At 48.8% G+C, this 17419-nt stretch overlaps 1 protein-coding gene across 3 annotated transcripts in view; it reads left to right on the top strand.

The window, feature by feature from the left end:
• Positions 1 to 15227, top strand: part of SPHK2 (sphingosine kinase 2) — a 29423-nt gene extending 14196 nt beyond the window's left edge. For all 3 annotated transcript variants that reach the window (XM_083469328.1, XM_083469326.1, XM_083469327.1), the window contains 4 exons: positions 3334 to 3483; positions 4957 to 5051; positions 5651 to 5766; positions 7562 to 15227. In XM_083469328.1, the coding sequence (XP_083325454.1) occupies positions 3334 to 3483; positions 4957 to 5051; positions 5651 to 5766; positions 7562 to 8576 (1376 nt within the window). In that variant the 3' untranslated portion in view covers positions 8577 to 15227. The remainder of the gene's footprint in view (positions 1 to 3333; positions 3484 to 4956; positions 5052 to 5650; positions 5767 to 7561) is intronic.
• The last annotated feature ends 2192 nt before the right edge of the window (positions 15228 to 17419 follow it).

Below are 17419 nucleotides of genomic sequence, written 5' to 3'. Positions count from 1 at the left end.
AATACGGTAAATTGCCTCTCTGTTTTGACCCCTAATGCCTTCCCCTCCCTAAAGTATCCCAAAATTTTGAAGTTTGGCTCAGAGGAATACCCTGAGGATGAATGCTCTATCTCTACATCTCTTTAAAGTTCATCTTGTTCCTCTTTGTATTGAAATGGGCACAAGTTCTGCTCGTTGGGTGTTCCCTCCAGAATTAGGAAAGGAGTTCAAGGTACCTGAAAGTCTTATGAAAGCCTTGAGCCACTGAATGCAACTGACCGCAAACCTTGGCAGCGCAGCGAAGTGCTACCTTCATTTTAGGTACAGCCCAGAGAGCGTTTGGCCTCCCGCTCGGCGTAACCAGTTATGCTCTGTGGGCATTTCCAAATTAGTATCTGCCTTCCAAGATGGATTAGTTATTTTGGAGCCTCAGGCTTCAGAGCTTCCTTCCTTAGTTATTAAGGCTTCCTGCCTGCCTGGGTGCTTTTTTATCTCATGTGTTTTTGCCCTTGGAAAACTAGCGGGAAGTCTAGTGGTGGGGATTCCCATTTCGAGGTCACAGCCGCATGCCAGGAACAGTCAGCATTTCGAGATGGTTCCAGCGGAGACTATAGAGCTACACCATGCTTTTAAAAACACATGGCTTCCCCCAGAGAATCCTGGGACTTGCGGGGTTGTTTTCCCCCCTGCCACAGCATTGCAGCCCTGGAGCCGAAGCCAGCCTGCTACCTTCTTCTCAGCCAGACTTTGTCGTTTAGTTAAAAGGGTTCTGGGAATTCTAGTTCTCTGAGGGCTGAGCTACAGTTTCTTTGCTTTAAATGTATGGCGTGGCTCGGCTGAGAGGAAGGCGCTGGGTGTGCAGGTTAGCGAGGGTTGATAGTCTTGTAAGGAATGGCTTTAAAAAGACAAGCAACCTATATAAGGCACCTATATAAGGATGAGGAGGAGTGATACTTCCTCCGCCCTGAAAGCTAAAGGTGGCATGGCAGCTATCATTAGTCATAGTGAGCAAACACAGTTTTAATTTCTGTCTCAATTACACTATTTGTGGTTAAACATTATTTCTGGGTTTTCGATGCCCTGTAAAGGCTAGCAAAGGTGAGACCACGGTTTTTGAAAAAAGCACATACATGAATGAAAACCACAGGAAATGTTGGCTCTCCTTTAACTCTCCTGAAAATCTGTTTGTGGTCTAGGTGGCAGCTCCCTCCCCAGAGTCAGCTGCATATTGCAGCACCATAAGAAGTCACTGTAGTGACTTTAAACTAGAGGCCACTGCAAATATGAGCTTTCCGGGGGGGGGGGGGGGAGGTGTCACAGTGAACGTTGTACATCCCAGTGATGAACAGAAAATGTGTCTGGGATTGCCGGTTAATGTCTAAGGATACATGAACGCTTTCAGCCCCACCCATGAAAACTGGAAATGGTATTTGTGTGAATGTCAGCATCCACCCTTGTTTCTCTTGTGGTGCTCACTGGGGCTACGCTGTTTAGCAGATTAAATGTTCTACATTAGTAGATATTAAAAATAAATAAGGCTCAAGTGTCAGCAGGTTTGGAAACAAGGTCAGCCAGCCTTTTAAAAACATGGTTTTTAAAGAATTCTTTATTCCTTTGTAAGAACTTGAATAAAAATAAAGTTAAAAATACATCACTTTGAATAAACAGAGGGAAAGAACAGACCTAAGGTCCTTTAGACACACAAGATGGCTGGTTTGACTCAGCAGGGTGGAGAATGCCTTATGAAAAGGTTATTTTTTTTATGTGCTTACTTTGACGGCATTTTCATCTTGCCCTTCCTCCAAGGGCCTTGTACTTCTTCCACCTCCATTTAATGCTCACACCAACCCTGTGAAGTAAGGTGAGATGGAGTGGGAGTGACTTGCTCAGCGTTACATGGTCAATTTCATGGCCGAGTGAGGATTTGAACCTGGGTCTTTCCAGCACGCTAAACACCTCTGTGACACTGGCTTGAGAAAACCATTTCTTACTCCAAGTGCTTATGGAAAAATCATGGGTGGAGGCTGTGCCATTGCAGGAGAAGCATTTCCCTCTTCTCTTGCACCAAGGAAGGCTTGCTTCTACTCAGACAATTACATAGATCAACTATCAAAACAAAGAAAGCATCTTCAGAACTATTGTTTTATTCATCCAGGTAGACAGAATCAGTTCAGACTTGGTATAATTTATTGACTAGATTTCTTTGATCAGATTTCCACTTTAGTTTTCCAGGCATTCACAGCAGGCATCTGGGATCAGCAAGCCCCCACAGGTGAAAGCTAGCAACGACCACAGTTTGGGCATTTGCCTCTGATGTACAATCGTACCTTGGATCCCGAACGTCTTGGTACTCGGATGTTTTGGTTCCTGAACACCGCAAACCCGGAAGTGAGTGTTCCGGTTTGCAAACATTCTTTGGAATCCGAACGTATGATGGGGCTTCCACGGCTTCCGATTGCCTGCAGGAGCTTCCTGCAGCCAATTAGAAGCCGCGCTTTGGTTTCCAAACGTTTTGGAAGTCAAATGGACTTCCAGAACAGATTCCGTTTGACTTCCAAGGTACGACTGGACATTGTTAGGGCATGAACTCCCAGCTACCCATGTCTCGTGGGAATGCCCACTTGCTGTGTGAATGTCTTGCAGTGTCACGTATCTGTCAAATGTGTCATGCAGATATTTACTTATCTTTATTTATTAAATTTGTATACCGCCCTATACCTGTAGATCTCACAACCTAAAACTACAATATAAAAAACACAAAAGACATATAGACAAAGACAACTCAATAATCCCCCCTTCCACAACACACTTAAAAGGGCCTTAGATGTCAATCAGCCAGAGGGAAGGGTTGAAGGGAAAAGTTTTCATCTAGTGCCTAAAGTTGTATGATGAAGGCACCAGGTGAGCCTCTCTGGGGAGGGCATTCCACAAACGGGGAGCCACTGCAGAAAAGGCCCCGTTCTCAGGTTGGCCCCCTCCAGACCTCTCGTGGAGGAGGCACACGAAGAAGGCCTCACAGGATGTTTGCAAGGCCCAGGCAGGTTCATGTGGAGAGAGGCGGTCCTTGAGGAGCCAGCCCCCTCCCATGGGACTGGACTCCTATTGGCCCCAGACAGTGCAGCCAGTGGTCAGAGCCGATGGGAAGTGGAGTTGAACATTATCAGGAGGGTCAAAAGTTCCCCAGATCTGTAGTAATGTGTGAAGCTGGTCCTTGATGCCTTGATAATAATAATAATCAGCAGCAAAGCTTTACCGCACGGGCAGCTTCTTGTTTTGCACCAGCTTGCAGATGCAGCTCCAACAGGGGAAATGCAACACCTGATTTGTTCACCCTCTTCTCTCCCTTCAAACCAGAGATCAGCCGCAGCCTCCTGCCCCGTCCCCGTCGCCTGCTCCTGCTGCTGAACCCCTTTGGAGGCAAGGGCAATGCCCTGCAGTGGTGCCAGAATCACATCCTCCCCATGATCACAGAGGCGGACATCGGCTTCAACTTGATCCAGACAGGTGAGGTGGCAGCAGAAGGAAGGTGGCCTTCAAGGGGAAGGGGAATGGATGCTGTGGGGGGTAAGAACATAAGGAGAGCCAGCTGGACCAGGACAGAGACCCGTCTGGCCCAGCATCCTGTCCTCACAGCTGCCAGCCGGATGCTAGTGTGGAACCCTCAGAGCAAATGGTATTCAGAAGTATCGCTGCTTCCCACTGTGGACACAGAGCGTGGGCGTGAATTTGTCTAATCCTGTTTCGAAGCCATCTAGCTTGTGGATGTGGGGGGAGGAAACACAGCCTGTAGATGGATTCAAAAGTGGAGTTGGGGGGGGTAGACAAATTGGAGGAGGCTGGTTCTTATTGGTGACTCTGAGCCATACTAGCTCAATGGAGCCAGCGTGTTTAGGGGCAGTCTATCTTTGAATATAAGACAACGGGGGATCTACAGAAAAGGAGGGCTGCTGTCATCGTCATGCATTTGTTGTGGGGCTCTTTTTTTTACCGAACTAGCTGGGCTACTCTTAAGTACTTTAGTGAAACTCAGCTAAAAATGGGAACACAGCAATATTTGGGAACAGATACTTTTGTTTACTCCTGCCCACCTAGCAGTTCGAAAGCACGTCAAAGTGCAAGTAGATAAATACGTACCGCTCCGGCGGGAAGGTAAACGGCGTTTCTGTGCGCTGCTCTGGTTCGCCAGAAGCGGCTTAGTCATGCTGGCCACATGACCCGGAAGCTGTACGCTGGCTCCCTCGGCCAATAAAGCGAGATGAGCGCCGCAACCCCAGAGTCGGTCACGACTGGACCTAATGGTCAGGGGTCCCTTTACCCTTTACCTTACTTTTGTTTAAACAAAAAACAGCAGCAGTAGTAGTGGTGGTGGTGGTGGTGGCGGCGGCAACTAGGCAAGAGCCATAGAACCTGTGAGCCATAAGTTCCTGGTTGAAATGTTGCCTCAGCCACCAACTTGCTAGGCAAACAGCAGCCTCAGTCCTTCTGTACAGCAACCTGTGACAAGGGGGTAATAATCCTAGATTACGGAAAGAAGGTATGCCAAGCTTCTTGAGCACTTAAATAGCTCTTAACTCCTAAGTAATCATTAGCATTAAATGCTAGAAAGTTAAATGTACATTCATCTTCTAAATGTATAGCCTCAAAGCTTTCGATCACAGCAGCAATAAATTGTGATGCCCATTCGTTTATATTTGTATAATGTATATGTACATGCGTGTATGCATGCGCACGCACACACACACACACACACACACACACACGTATGCATGCAAATATAATTTCAGCAGCAGCAATACTAATTTCTCCCAAACAGTTTGCTGTTTCCATTCACTTGTAGACAGCCGCTTAGGACAAGACATATAGAGAACAGGTCAAAATCGTATCCTGGTGGTCAGCCACTGAATCAGTTTCTTCGGGTGGGAGTGTGGCTTTGAATTGCTACTAATCTGTATGCTATTTATTCCTTTTCTGGCCCAGAGAGACAGAACCATGCCCGGGAGCTGGTACAGAACATCAACCTGGCTGAGTGGGATGGCATTGTATCCATTTCAGGAGATGGGCTTCTATATGAGGTATTGTTCACAAAGTGCCAGCCAAGGCACTGGCCTTCCAGCCTCCTGGAACCTTCCCCTTAGGCTACTCACTAGGGTTTATTCCTGTCACTTGTCTCTTGAGTTGCCCTTTTGTGCTCGCTTAGAACTGTGGCACATAAGACCCAATTCATTGCTTTGGGGCATGTGTGTGAATGTCCTGGTGTACTTCTTCTTTTGAATACTGCATCAAAAAAGCCTGACTCAGATTTTTGCAAATTAGAGCAGTGAAGAAAATGCATGATAGGCTTTGGTGCCCCTGTTTGGGTTTTGAACTTGTTATCTTCAGGGACTTTCCAGGGCCCAGAACCTGCGACTAGAACCAGGCCTAGAATTCCCCCCCAGCCCTCCCTTTACAAGGCACGTTGCTAGAATGGATCAAAAGCGGAAGGTCCAGCTGTCTTTACAGAAGCTTCTTTGCTCTCCCAGTTCCTTCAGTGAGAGAATTTTGGGTTTCTTGGATCATGAATTTGCAGACTGCTGTTCCTGCCCCCCCCCCAAACACACATCCCATTTCCTGCATTATTAGGATTGTAGATTATGAATACTTTCCTATCTCCTCCTTCCTTCCTTCCTTCCAGGTGATTAATGGCTTGATGGAACGGCCAGACTGGGAAGAAGCCATAAAAATGCCCCTTGGTATTCTCCCTTGTGGGTCTGGAAATGCAGTAGCTGCAGCCATAAACTTCAGAGCTGGGTAAGTGGGAAAGCTTAATGGATCTGCTTAGTCCACCTTCTTGCTTATTTTTTTTTAAAAAATATATTTAAATTTGTGTTTGTTGGTACCAAAGTTGCTTCATATTGCTGTTTTTGGGTTGTGTTTGCACTACGAAAGCTTTCCTACAAAGAAACCGCAGCAGTGATTGTATTATTTAGTACAATTTTTATCCCACCTTTTCCTCCAAGGAGCTCAAGGTGACATTCTCATCCTCACAGCTTAAGCTGAGAGGCAGTGACTGGCCCAAGGTCATACAAGTGAGCTTTATGGCTGAGCGGGGATTTGAACCCGGGACTCCCAGGTTCAGTACACTAACCGCTGCACCACACGGGCTCTACACCACACCACTTCTGGGAAGCAGGGGGGGGGGGAGGCTATACTTGGGGCTCCATCTTCAGCCGGACCTGATCTCTACTTTTGGATATGTGAAGGTGATGCATTTAAGAATCCCTGCAAACATACACAGAGTGCTGCTTCTTTAGCTAATTAGGCTCCCACTTACCTGGTACTGGTTGGCAGGGCTTCCAGGCCAGATTGCAGTTTCAGAGCTGGCTGTTCTACTTGCTTCAGTAATTTTGAGCAAGTAATTTTGCATTTTCAAGGGTAGGGAGCAAGTTGCATCAGCAGCTTGGCCAATGCTGAGAACTAATTACCGTAATCATGGTCATTATTTATTCTGCTTTCATCCTGCCGTTCCTCCAAGAGGTTTAAAGCAGGATACAAATTTTCCCCTTTTAGTCTCGAAACAAACCCTGTGAGTTATGAAAGTTTAATAAAAATTTAATAATAAACAAACAAACAAACCCTGTGAGGTGTAGGCTGAGGCTGAAGGAGAGGGACTGGCTTAAGGTTAGCCAGTGAGATTCTCGGATGGATATGGATTTGAACCTGGGTCTACCCAGGTGTAGTCCAGCATTCAAGCTACACTTGTGTCTGGGACACTTTATATTAGTCCGGTCGTACCTCGGCTCCCGAACGCCTTGGAAATCGAACATTCCAACTCCCGAACAATTGAAAACCGGAAGTGAGTGTTCCAGTTTTCGAACATTCTTTTGTAAGCCGAATGTCTGAACATTCCGTGGCTACCGATTGGCTGCAAGATCGACTTCCAAGGTACACCTGTACACCACTCTTCATCCATAGATCTCAGGGTGGTTCACAGCATAAAGCTGCAATATAAAAACCACAAATGCATAGTAAAAATAAGAACAACAAATCAATATCCCGCCCCCCCCTTCCACAACACATTTAAAACGGCATCAGATGTTAATCAGCCAAAGGCCTGGTTGAAGAGGAACGTTTTCGCCTGACGTCTAAAGGTGTGTAACGGAGTTTCCCAAACTTTGTGTTGCAATATGCTAGTGTGTCAGCTGCAGTGTGTAGGTGAGTTGCACAAACCCTCCCCACGCTGCTCCCGGGCTGGAAAGGGGTTAATTGAACCTCCAGTTTGCTAGAAAAACTGAATTACTGTGTCACAAAATGATGCATGTCTAAAAAGTGTGTCTCCAACTCAGAGGATGTTCGCAGAGTCCAGGTAGGTTCATGTGGAGAGAGGCGGTTCTTGAGGTATTACGGCCCTGAGCTATTTGCACATGTGGCTATTGTTCGCCGGCTAAACAGAAATGTAAGTGCTACTGTTGCCCCGTGACAAATGCAGCCTCTGCACCCCACATTGCGGCAGTGTTTGTCCCCCCCCTTGGGAGCCTCTCGCCATTTGATTGCATGTGCAAGTGAGCTTCTCCAACCCTGACACATTTCTCACTCTGTCGGGCAGGTTTGAGCAGACCTTGGGCCAGGAGCTGCTCACAAACTGCACCCTCCTGCTTTGCCACGGGGCGGTGACCCCCTTGGACCTGGTGTCGGTCACAACCGCGTCGGGCTCCCGTTCCTTCTCCTTCCTAAGCGTGGCCTGGGGCTTCATCTCCGACGTGGACATTGAGAGCGAGAAGTTCCGGCACATCGGCCCGGCTCGCTTCACCTTGGGGACGATGGTCCGCCTGGCCTCACTGAACACTTACCGGGGGCGTCTCTCCTACCTGCCCGCCCTGGAGGGCACGGCCCACCGCCCCATCTTGCGCAGCATCACCATGGCGGCCAATGGGAGCCTCCCCTTCCAGCATGGGCCGCTCCACCGCACCGTCTCTGACCTGGGCCTGTGCAAGGAACGTCACGCCCTCTGCTTCCAGGAGGTGGAGCCTGCCGATGAGCCCACCCCCTCGCCCAGCTCCCCACCCTCTTCCTCCAGCTTCCACTCTTCCAGCTTCAGCTTTGAGAACCTGTCGGAGGAGCTCGTGGCTGACCGCAGGGAGGCCGGGCTGCCCATGACCGCGCCTGCCGTCTCACTGTCTCCCCGGCAGGTGCACGGCCCCCCAGACGAGTTCCTGGCGCCTCTGGACCAGCCGGTGCCCAAGTCATGGGTGACAGTGGAGGAGGACTTTGTCTCCGTGCTGGCCATCTACCAGTCTCACCTGGGAGCCGACCTGTTCATGGCGCCCTTTGCCTGCTTCAACGACGGCCTCATCCACCTTTTCTACATCAAGGCGGGCATCTCCCGGGCAGCCCTGATCCGCTTGTTCTTGGCCACGGAGAAGGGCACTCACTTTGACATGGAGTGCCCCCACTTCATTCACATTCCCGTCCGGGCCTTCCGCATCGAGCCCCTCACTCGCAAGGGCATCCTCACCATTGACGGAGAGAGGGTGGAATACGGCCCCATCCAGGGGCAGATCCACCACTCGGTGGCCAATCTAATCACTGGCGTGAACCAGGTGAAGATCACAGCGTTCTGACCCAGGATGCGGGAGCACTTCGCAGATCTGACGTAACTTTCGTTCTCTTCTGCCCCTTTGCTGCAAAGAGGGACCCTGAGGCTTGGGATTGGGGGTACTGTCTGTGTGGGTAGCGGGTGGGCGTTCTGACTTGCAGTGCCCCCTCCAGCCACCCAGATGGCAAGCTGCTTAAAACCTCCCTCTGCTCTTCTAGGCCTTGGCACACACATACCATATATTCCTTTAATGAGCCTTTGGGTGGCAACTCTTGCCCACTCCCCATGATCCTCTGCTGCTGTCCATGCAACCTTTTGAATGTTGACCTCCTCCTTCCTTCCTCACCCACCTGCATAGGCCTGGTTTCGCCAGCCTGTTTTGCATCTCCCATCAAGAAGGAGCAGCTTGGCTACAGGACCCTTGGTGTGGTTTGGGTCGAGAAGTGATGTAGCCTTTCCTCCCCTACAAGGCCCACCATCCTCTCCACCTTGTTCCTTTTTGGGGAGGCCCTTCTATTCCACTTTTCCAACCACTTGTCCCAGAGATGGGGGACACCTCTGCACTACCCTGCTTGCCAGTCTGGGGCAGCAACGCTGAAGACTCCCATCCCTTTGCAGCTCATGGTTCAGGACCATGTCTGAAGTGATGGGGAGAGAGATACTGGTGTGGGTTGTAGAGATGAGTGGGGCACTGAGTGGACTGGGGAAATGCACATTCCACACCAACTTTCCTTCAAGCCGTGGGACCAAGAGTCACGTCCCAATTTCTAGTGTTGTTTTCTCTCTCCACTCTTTTTGTGTCTTCTGCTGAATCACACACCTCTCTCCTGCTAAATGGGAGCCCCCTGACCCCTTTGAGGCCACCCTCTCTTCCCGAACTTGCAGCCCCTTTTTGCCTGTGGTTCACAAGAAGCCACTTAGAGAACACTACTAAGCCTTGCTTGCTGCTCCTCGTCTTTGTACGGTCTGCTCAGCCGGGGTGGAAGCAGGGTGGGGGTGTGTGTGAAAGCAGTGAGACCACTGTAGCAGGGAGTTGAATGTAAGAGGCAGCCCACAAAACACTAACTTCTATTTGACACCACCACCCCTCCTTTTAAACCCTTAACAGAACCGAAGGCAGCCGTTTCCCCTCCTCTCTTTGTCTACCCTGGGAAGGGAGATCTGCCATCTTTCTTCAGAGTTGTGTTTGGTTCTTCGGCCACCTCTCCTGCAGAGGGCGACCAAGGACATTTAGGGCAAGGAAGGGACCACTTTCTCGACAGCCTTCTATGGCTCCTTTCTAGCCAGCCGGAGGTGTAGTGAAAGGGGATGGGACTGACCCCCCAACCCCTGCACTGATGACCTCCGAATCTGGTTCTCTCTAGGAATAAACTTGATGAATGTAACTGGAATTTTTTCTTCTTCTCATGGGTGGGGGCTTAACTTTGGTAGGGTGGTTTGTTATTATTCTTTTCTCCCCACTATGTGGGGGTTAACAAGCAATTAAAATGATCCAATACTGTAATGGAAATGTGTGTGTGTGCGTATATGTGTGTATACCATACATGTATTTGTCTGTGTCTCTTAAGAGATGTCGAATCAGGAGATTTAAGTTGGCAAATTCCACCGGCAAAACTTTTCCCCACTTCCTCATGGGAGAAAGCCTGTATATCAAAGGTCGACCTAGTGGGTTGACATCTAGGCCAGCAATGGAGCAAAACATAATAGGGTTCCTAATTTGCTGAAAGTTCCACACTACTTCCTTTGTTCTGTCTTTTCTCTTTGCAGAGTACATTGTTAAGCGTGACTATTTTAAAAGGCGGTTAGAAAGATTCGCAGAGGATAAGGCCATCATTGGCTGCTCCTCACGATGCCTCCAGTATCCAAGCCTCTGAATCCTGGCTGCTGGGGAGCATGAGTGAAAGAGTGCGGTTGGGTTCATGTCCTGTCTGTGGGCTTTCCATAGGCATCTCTTTAGCCACTGTGGAACACCATTTGCCCCACCATTTGCATCTGAAAAAAACAACTTTGCAATGAAAGGTGGAAATGAGATTCTTCCCTGCAGTGGACACATCAACACCATGCATTGAAAGCACCATGAAACCAATTTAAACAGTTGCGGCTTTCCGCCAAAGACTTCTGGGACATGTAGTTTGTTAAGGGTGCCAAGAGGTGTTGGAAGTGGGTGGGAAAGGGGGACTGATCCTTAAACCATTCTGGGAATTTTAAACTCTGTGAGAGGAATAGGGACGGCCTAGCAGTGCTCAGCACCCTTCATACACTACAGCTCCCAGAATTCTTTGGGGCAAGCCATGGTTGTTTAAAGCGGTGTGGTGGTGCTTTAAATGTAAGGTGTGAATGTGGCCTAGGTAGGCCTGGACTTTTGCCATTGGCTGCTCTTTGTTAACACGACTGCTCACGGTCCCGTTAGGTTAACAAGCAGTTTTTACGTTCTTTAGCTACTGGTTTTTGTCTTCACTCTGAATGTAGCCGGAGAAGTGCGTGTGAGAGAGAGCAGGTTTAATTTACAAAGGAAAGGCCATCCTGCAAAGTTTCCATCTCACAGAAACCTCCTGAGAGCCAGGCTGTCATTTTGATCCCTGTAATCGGAGCATATGAATGACACTGTTGGGAGGCAACACAGAGACCTCTGCCTGCCACAGCAAGGAGGGGGGCTTCCTCTCTGGGGAAAAGACCCTCTGTGGCAGTTGCTATGTGGTGTTTAGGTGGCATGTAAGGCCGACTCAGGAGGAAACTGGGGGAATTCGGGATCCTCTGACGTTAGCGTGGGCTTAAATGACTGCTGTTTGAAAAGGAAAGCCGATCGAAGGGACCAAGATTTTTTATTTTCTTTGTTCATGTGAACGTTCCTAGGCATTTTATTAGTAATACTTTAGCATGCCCTGTTTCCCACTCTCTCCCTATTTCCCACAAGTTGCTAGTGGGAGCTGGTGAATCCATCACTAAGAAGGTGTTGATCAGAAAAGGGCAGATCCATACTTTTAAAGCACCGTCAACACACATTCACAGCACATGGCCTTCCCACCCCACCCCACCCCACCCCACCCCCCAAGAATCCATGGAACTGCAGTTTGTTAAAGGTGCCGGGAACGGTAGCGCTCTGGGGGGACGGACTATAGTTCCCATGATTCTTTTGGGAAAGTCGTGAGCATTTAATGTGCTTTAAATTATGTAGATATTTCCACAGATCTGGCTTGGGGGGGGGTGAGGAAAGGACGACAGAACTGTGTGTGTCAGTGTATGAAAGCGTAGGCTCACAGCCGTATTAAGCGGGGCCACGAAGCAAGGAACAATTGTCTCTTGAGAGGGTTTTCTACTGTCCAGATAACAATTGTGCAGAGCCACCAAGCTCCTGCAGCTCGCCAGCCCTGTGTGGGACTTCCAGGGCCCTCACCAAACTTTGCTGCTTGCCTGGGACTGCAAAAACAGGCAGCAGGAGATGTCTTCAGGCACGCAGCGGGCCACAACCTTCACCCAGCCTGCCAGGTTACAAGGCGGAACACTTTCTTCCGTGGGCCTGAGCCACCTCTCTCCCCACACCCCTTCCCCACACCCCTTTTAAATGTATATTATATAACTCTATTTGTGGCTTACCTCATAGGCAGTGTCTTAGGAAGCATCGCTTCTCTGTTTGCTGCTTGTTGCACTTTAAAAACAAACAGATATTTCCTATAACGTTGCACAGTTTTAACTTCGATTACCGTAGCTTTAAATACTTGTTCCAGCATCAAGAAGAGTAGCTTTAGAATCGCCCTGAGGAGATCCGGTTCACTCTCGCAGCGCCTGCTCCAGATCCCGCATTTGGGGGGGGTGTCCTTCTTGTCGCAAACCCCACTGTCCGAAATGGGGAGGACAATGTAGCTGGAGGGTGGCACTTATTCTTGCTCCTGTCACCGGTTGTGCTCTTGGAGAGGGTCGGGAGAACAGCAGTGACACCGAGGAGGAGCAGGGCCCTGGATCCCCCTCCTGGGATATGGGCCTCAGCCAGTGACTGTCAATTCCAGCACTCGGCACCACACTCTGTTGTCCCCTCAGAAACACTTTTTGTACTGGTGGGAGGGAAGTTCAGCAATGCGGAAATAAGTTGGTTTTTTTCAGGATCGGGGCTTGCGTGCAGAATTCTTGGAGGAGCGCTATTCAGGGTTGTGTCCAATGTTTCACACCCATTATGGACATAAATTTCAGCGAGTCTGAGCAAAATTTAGTGGCATACAACCCTCAAGGTTTGCCCTCACTCGCTTAGCAACCATCAAAGATTGTTATCAGATATATCCACTGGAAGAACACAGGATACCACCCCCCTCCTTCAAAGTAATGCATACAAGCTTGGTATTTATATATGTTGGGGAATAGAATGCAAATTATGCCAAGGAAGAAATTATTCAGCTGCTTATTGCTCTTAATTTATTCTGGAGCCTGTATAATCGCTGCTCTTATTTTTAATGCATAGATCTGTGCTGGGGTGTTAATAACTCGCCCTGACCTACTCATGTGTTTGGTAGAGGTTTACAAGGTTGCCTTACAGCTCTTCCCATCCCCTGTCGCATCTCAACCTCATCGTCCTCACTGTTAACATCTTCATGTCTGCACAAGAATGCTTAGCTCAGAGAAAATAAACTGGCAGGCAAGACTGTGTCTTTTAATCTGGGACCTGCTGCATGCTTAACTGGCTGAGATTTCTAGCACTGCTGTTGTTAAACAACCAAGGTTCTAGTCCCTTGTGATAGCGGAGAAACGTTTTTGAGCACAGGCAAATATGGCGAATGGTTTTGGAGATTTATTTCTTTTTTAGTGCAAAGCCTGAAGTTGGTGAAGGGGTAGAAGCATGTCTGAAGACGTATTCTCCTAAATCAGTTTGTAACCTGTCGAGCTGTCATGGCTCCTGGCCAGGAAACTCAGGGACTGGGGTTCTGTGAAGGAGGTGTGCATCTTAACAAACAATATTCAGCCACCTCCTCACACTGTGGCTTGAGTCAGTTTCATTTGTGGGGTGGAAGCTTACGTAACTCATTTAAAAGAAGTTGTAGAAAGCGAGTTCTGATGGATAGCCGTGCCCTTTGCAACACAGAACTCTTTGCTGCGCAAAATGTTAACACAGCTAATTCTAACCTATTGAAAGGTTCCTGATAAAAGGGACCAGTGTGATGTAGGAGTTCGTGGGTCAGATTTGTCTTGGGGAGAATCACTCTGAAATCCCCACTCAAGTTCTGTGATCTTTGCCTGATGGCCTGCTCTCAGCCTTAGCTACTTTAGAGGGTGGTTGTGAGAATAAAAAAGGTAGGGAGGGACCATAATATATACACTATCCGAAAATAATTAGAGGAAAGGTGGGATTAACTAATTAGGGGAGGGGTCCACTGCATGTTCTGAAGGAATGTGATGCAGCAGCCAGCCTTGGGGGCACTACTTGGAAGGGAGATCAGCTGGAGACTCCCACATTTGACTCCATGGTGCTGATAACGCCAAGGTTGCAGGTTTGATCCCCGTATGGGACAGTTGCATATTCCTGCATTTGCAGGGGGGTTGGACTAGATGATCCTCAGGGTCCCTTCTAACTCTACAATTCTATGATTCTTTGGATGAAGGCAGGATCTAAATGAAAGGGGGGGGACGACGACTGCAGGCCTATATCCACTTACCCAGAAGCAAGGCCCGTTGGGGTTAAATGGGGCTTCTGTGTAAGCGTGTCTAAGAGTGTGTTATAAATGTGGCCAAATGCACTTGCCGGATAACAACACACTTGGCAATCTTTGAGGGGAACAGAAGATCATGGCAGCAACAATGGAACAAGCAGGTGGTGCCCAAGCTGCTGCTGGAGTCCTCATCTTTGCGAGCACAAAGCATGATGGGAACTGTAGTTTTGGGGACTCCAGCCCCCTGTGACATGGGAAATGGACTGACTTGCCTATAATAGACTGTCAGGGCACAAAGCTTGTAAGCTGCTGCCGAAATTATCTCTCTTCTTTTAAAAACGCCTCATTTTGATCCAAAATAGCCAATGGTTTCCGTATAAACCAAGTTGCAAATGTTAATGCTTGAGCTCAGTGCGAGAGCTCTGTGTTGACCAGCAAAGCTTGCTTGTTCTCAACAGATTTTTTTGGCTCGAGATACAGGCCTGTCCTTTGACTATTTGCTGTCTACATCTTCAAGCTGCTACAAAAAAAGATGTGTAGGCAGTTTAATAGGATAGGGGTGATGCATTGCCCTGTCTTATTGACCCTGCAGCTGCCCTCCCTCCTGGCCTCCTCTCCACAAATCTAAACACTGCTGCATAAATGTAAGCGTATTTTAATATCATTTAGGCTGCAGTGTAGAAATTGGGGTGGTGATCTGGCCTGGGAACGATGTTCAGCCTTGCCTGTGAGCCCCATCAACCTTGTGTTTTTTTTTGTGCATCAGATCTGTGACTGTGTCCATTCCAAGCTCATTGCACTTTTCCTCATCTTCCTCCCTCCACGGTCCCATGTCCTGTGGGTGCTGCAGCCCATAGCATCTTTGAGGGGAGAAATTCAGCCTTGGTTTGGGTTGTTTATATGTCTGTCTGAAGTGCTGTACTGGTTAACCTTTATGTCTGCAACTGCCTCCTGTGTGTTGCCTGTCAACGAGATAAATGTTTAAAATGAAATAAATAAAAATAAAACTCCAAAAAACTATGCAATAAAAGCAATAGCATGGATATCCATCTCTTTGTTTTTTCCTGAGTGCCGCAGGGGATTCAGCTGTGCAGGGCCAGGTGGAAGGAGACCCATCCATAGCTTCTCTTACGCTAATCACCGGTTTCGTCATGGGTCTGGGTGGGTAGAAGACAGTGGCTTTAAATTAGCCTGATGTCTGGCAGATACTACTACCCTGCTTTGTTCTTCAGATAGGGAGATAGATCTTGCACAACCTTTGTTTGCAAGACTTTAGACAAGTCTTGCAGGTAGTTTATAGCTCATTACTTAGTTGGAATGCTTTAGAACAGCCTCTACTGGGCACAGGGGCAGAGGAAGGGGTGCGGTGCTGTCCGCCCCGGGTGTTGCCACTGAGGGGGGGGTGACAAACTGCCGGGCAGCACTCACCGTGGGGCCTGCAGCAGGCCTGAGCCACATGTCTCTCCTGGGAGAGACGCGATGGCTTGGGCACGCGCAGGCTCCGAGCTGCCCAAACGGTCCGCCCGCTGCCTCCCCCCCAGTTGTAGGGCGGCTGAGTGGGAGGAGGCAGGCAGACTCCAGAGGCTCCGTGGTGTGCCCCACCCGTATGGGTGGCTCGCGTTGTCCCTGGTTCACCACCACAGGTGCCCAAACGGCTTCCTCCGCCGCTTGGGGTGAATGGGGTTTTAGAGTGAGGGGGTAGGACTTCTGGTGGTGGTACCTGCTACTTCTGGGGTAGCTTGTCCATCTTTGGTCCCCACCCTGCGGTTGGCTCTCACCTTTGGCTCCTCAAAGCTGGGAAATGGCTTCGACTGGCTGGCTAAACCAGTTGAGGGTAGCCAATGGGCCTCTAACCCTGGGTGAGTTAGGGGCTTCTCCTGCATGCGAAGACAGGCTCTGGCAGATGAGGGGATGAGACCAATAGTGAGTCCAAGATGGCGGTTTTCGCATGTGCGGTAGAGGGAAGTGAGGGGCAGGTGGGGCCCGTCAACCTGGGAAGGTAGCCCATCTAGAAGGAACACGCCTCTGCTGCCTTGTGGAATATCTTTGGGAGATTAAAAGGCTAAGAAGTAGTCCCTACACAAATCTGGAGTGGATAGTGCCTTGTGTGCCTCCTTCCGCTGACTCCTGCAGCCAAGCTGGTGACAAACGTGCTGCGCTGCTTTCCTTCAGACCTCATCAGTGAGGCTGAGATGAGGGTCTTGTCATCTGGGCAGCCCAGGTCCTCCATACCCGCTGCCCAGGACTGCACCCTGGGAAGGTCACTTTGCTGCTGTTAACGCAGCAGCTTGGCTTCACCCCTGGAGGTGTACTCCATTGTCTCGAGAGAGGGGGGGTGCTCCAAACAACTACTGGGCTTCTTCAAATCGTGTGCCCATTTCTTTCAAAATGAAGTCTGCATTGAAAGACTGAAATTCCCAGTGTCTCACTTTGGGCACCAGGTGGCAGCAGTGCTGTGGTAATTGGTGCATTAAACACACACACACACACACACAGAGAGAGAGAGAGAGAGAGAGAGAGAGAGAGAGAGAGAGAGAGAGAGAGAGTACCTGGGAATTGGATGAAGAAATATTTCGCAGGAATTGACAAACTCTGCTTTCAAAAGGAATGTGTGCCAATTATGCACCTGCATATGCAACTAAGCCAAAACAGAAATCCTACGTATTTCTCAGTGCTTAAATAAATATTTATTTATTTTGTTAAGTAGATAAAAGAAAATGGTAGGAGCAGATGTGACCATAGTGATGAAGTTTGACCTGGTAGAAACTCAGCCAGAGTCCCTGTTCTGTAATCTTGAAATTCTATAGGCCTCACTTCAGCACACTCTCATTTGCCATGAAGTGCTCCTCACTTGCAATTATGGAAGGTTTGGTGCATTTTATTTGTAAATATTCTCTCCCGATTTCTGGCTGCATTAACACCCAGCCTTTCCTGATCGGATTCTATTATTTATTATGTTCTATTCTCACTGCCATCAGTGGCTGGTCTGTCCTGAATTATACCCACCCTCCACCCGCCCAGTTCACATCCAGAAGTGTGCTTACTTTGGAATCAGCACTGCTCATGCACCCAGCCCCTGGGCAGCATCTCTATCAAAATGCCAGCCTGTACTTCCTCTGTTTCTAACATTTTAAGCCCAATGGTAAATCCTCAAAGTCAGTGGTTTCCAAACTCCCCTCCCCGCACCCTCCACCAAGAATTGCTCAGAGTCTTGACAGAACCACTGAATGGTTTT

The sequence above is a fragment of the Podarcis liolepis genome, assembly GCF_965112155.1.
Source record: "Podarcis liolepis genome assembly, chromosome: 13".
In the NCBI taxonomy this organism is placed as follows: Eukaryota; Metazoa; Chordata; class Lepidosauria; order Squamata; family Lacertidae; genus Podarcis; species Podarcis liolepis.
This window is presented reverse-complemented; position numbering and strand designations above follow the sequence as displayed.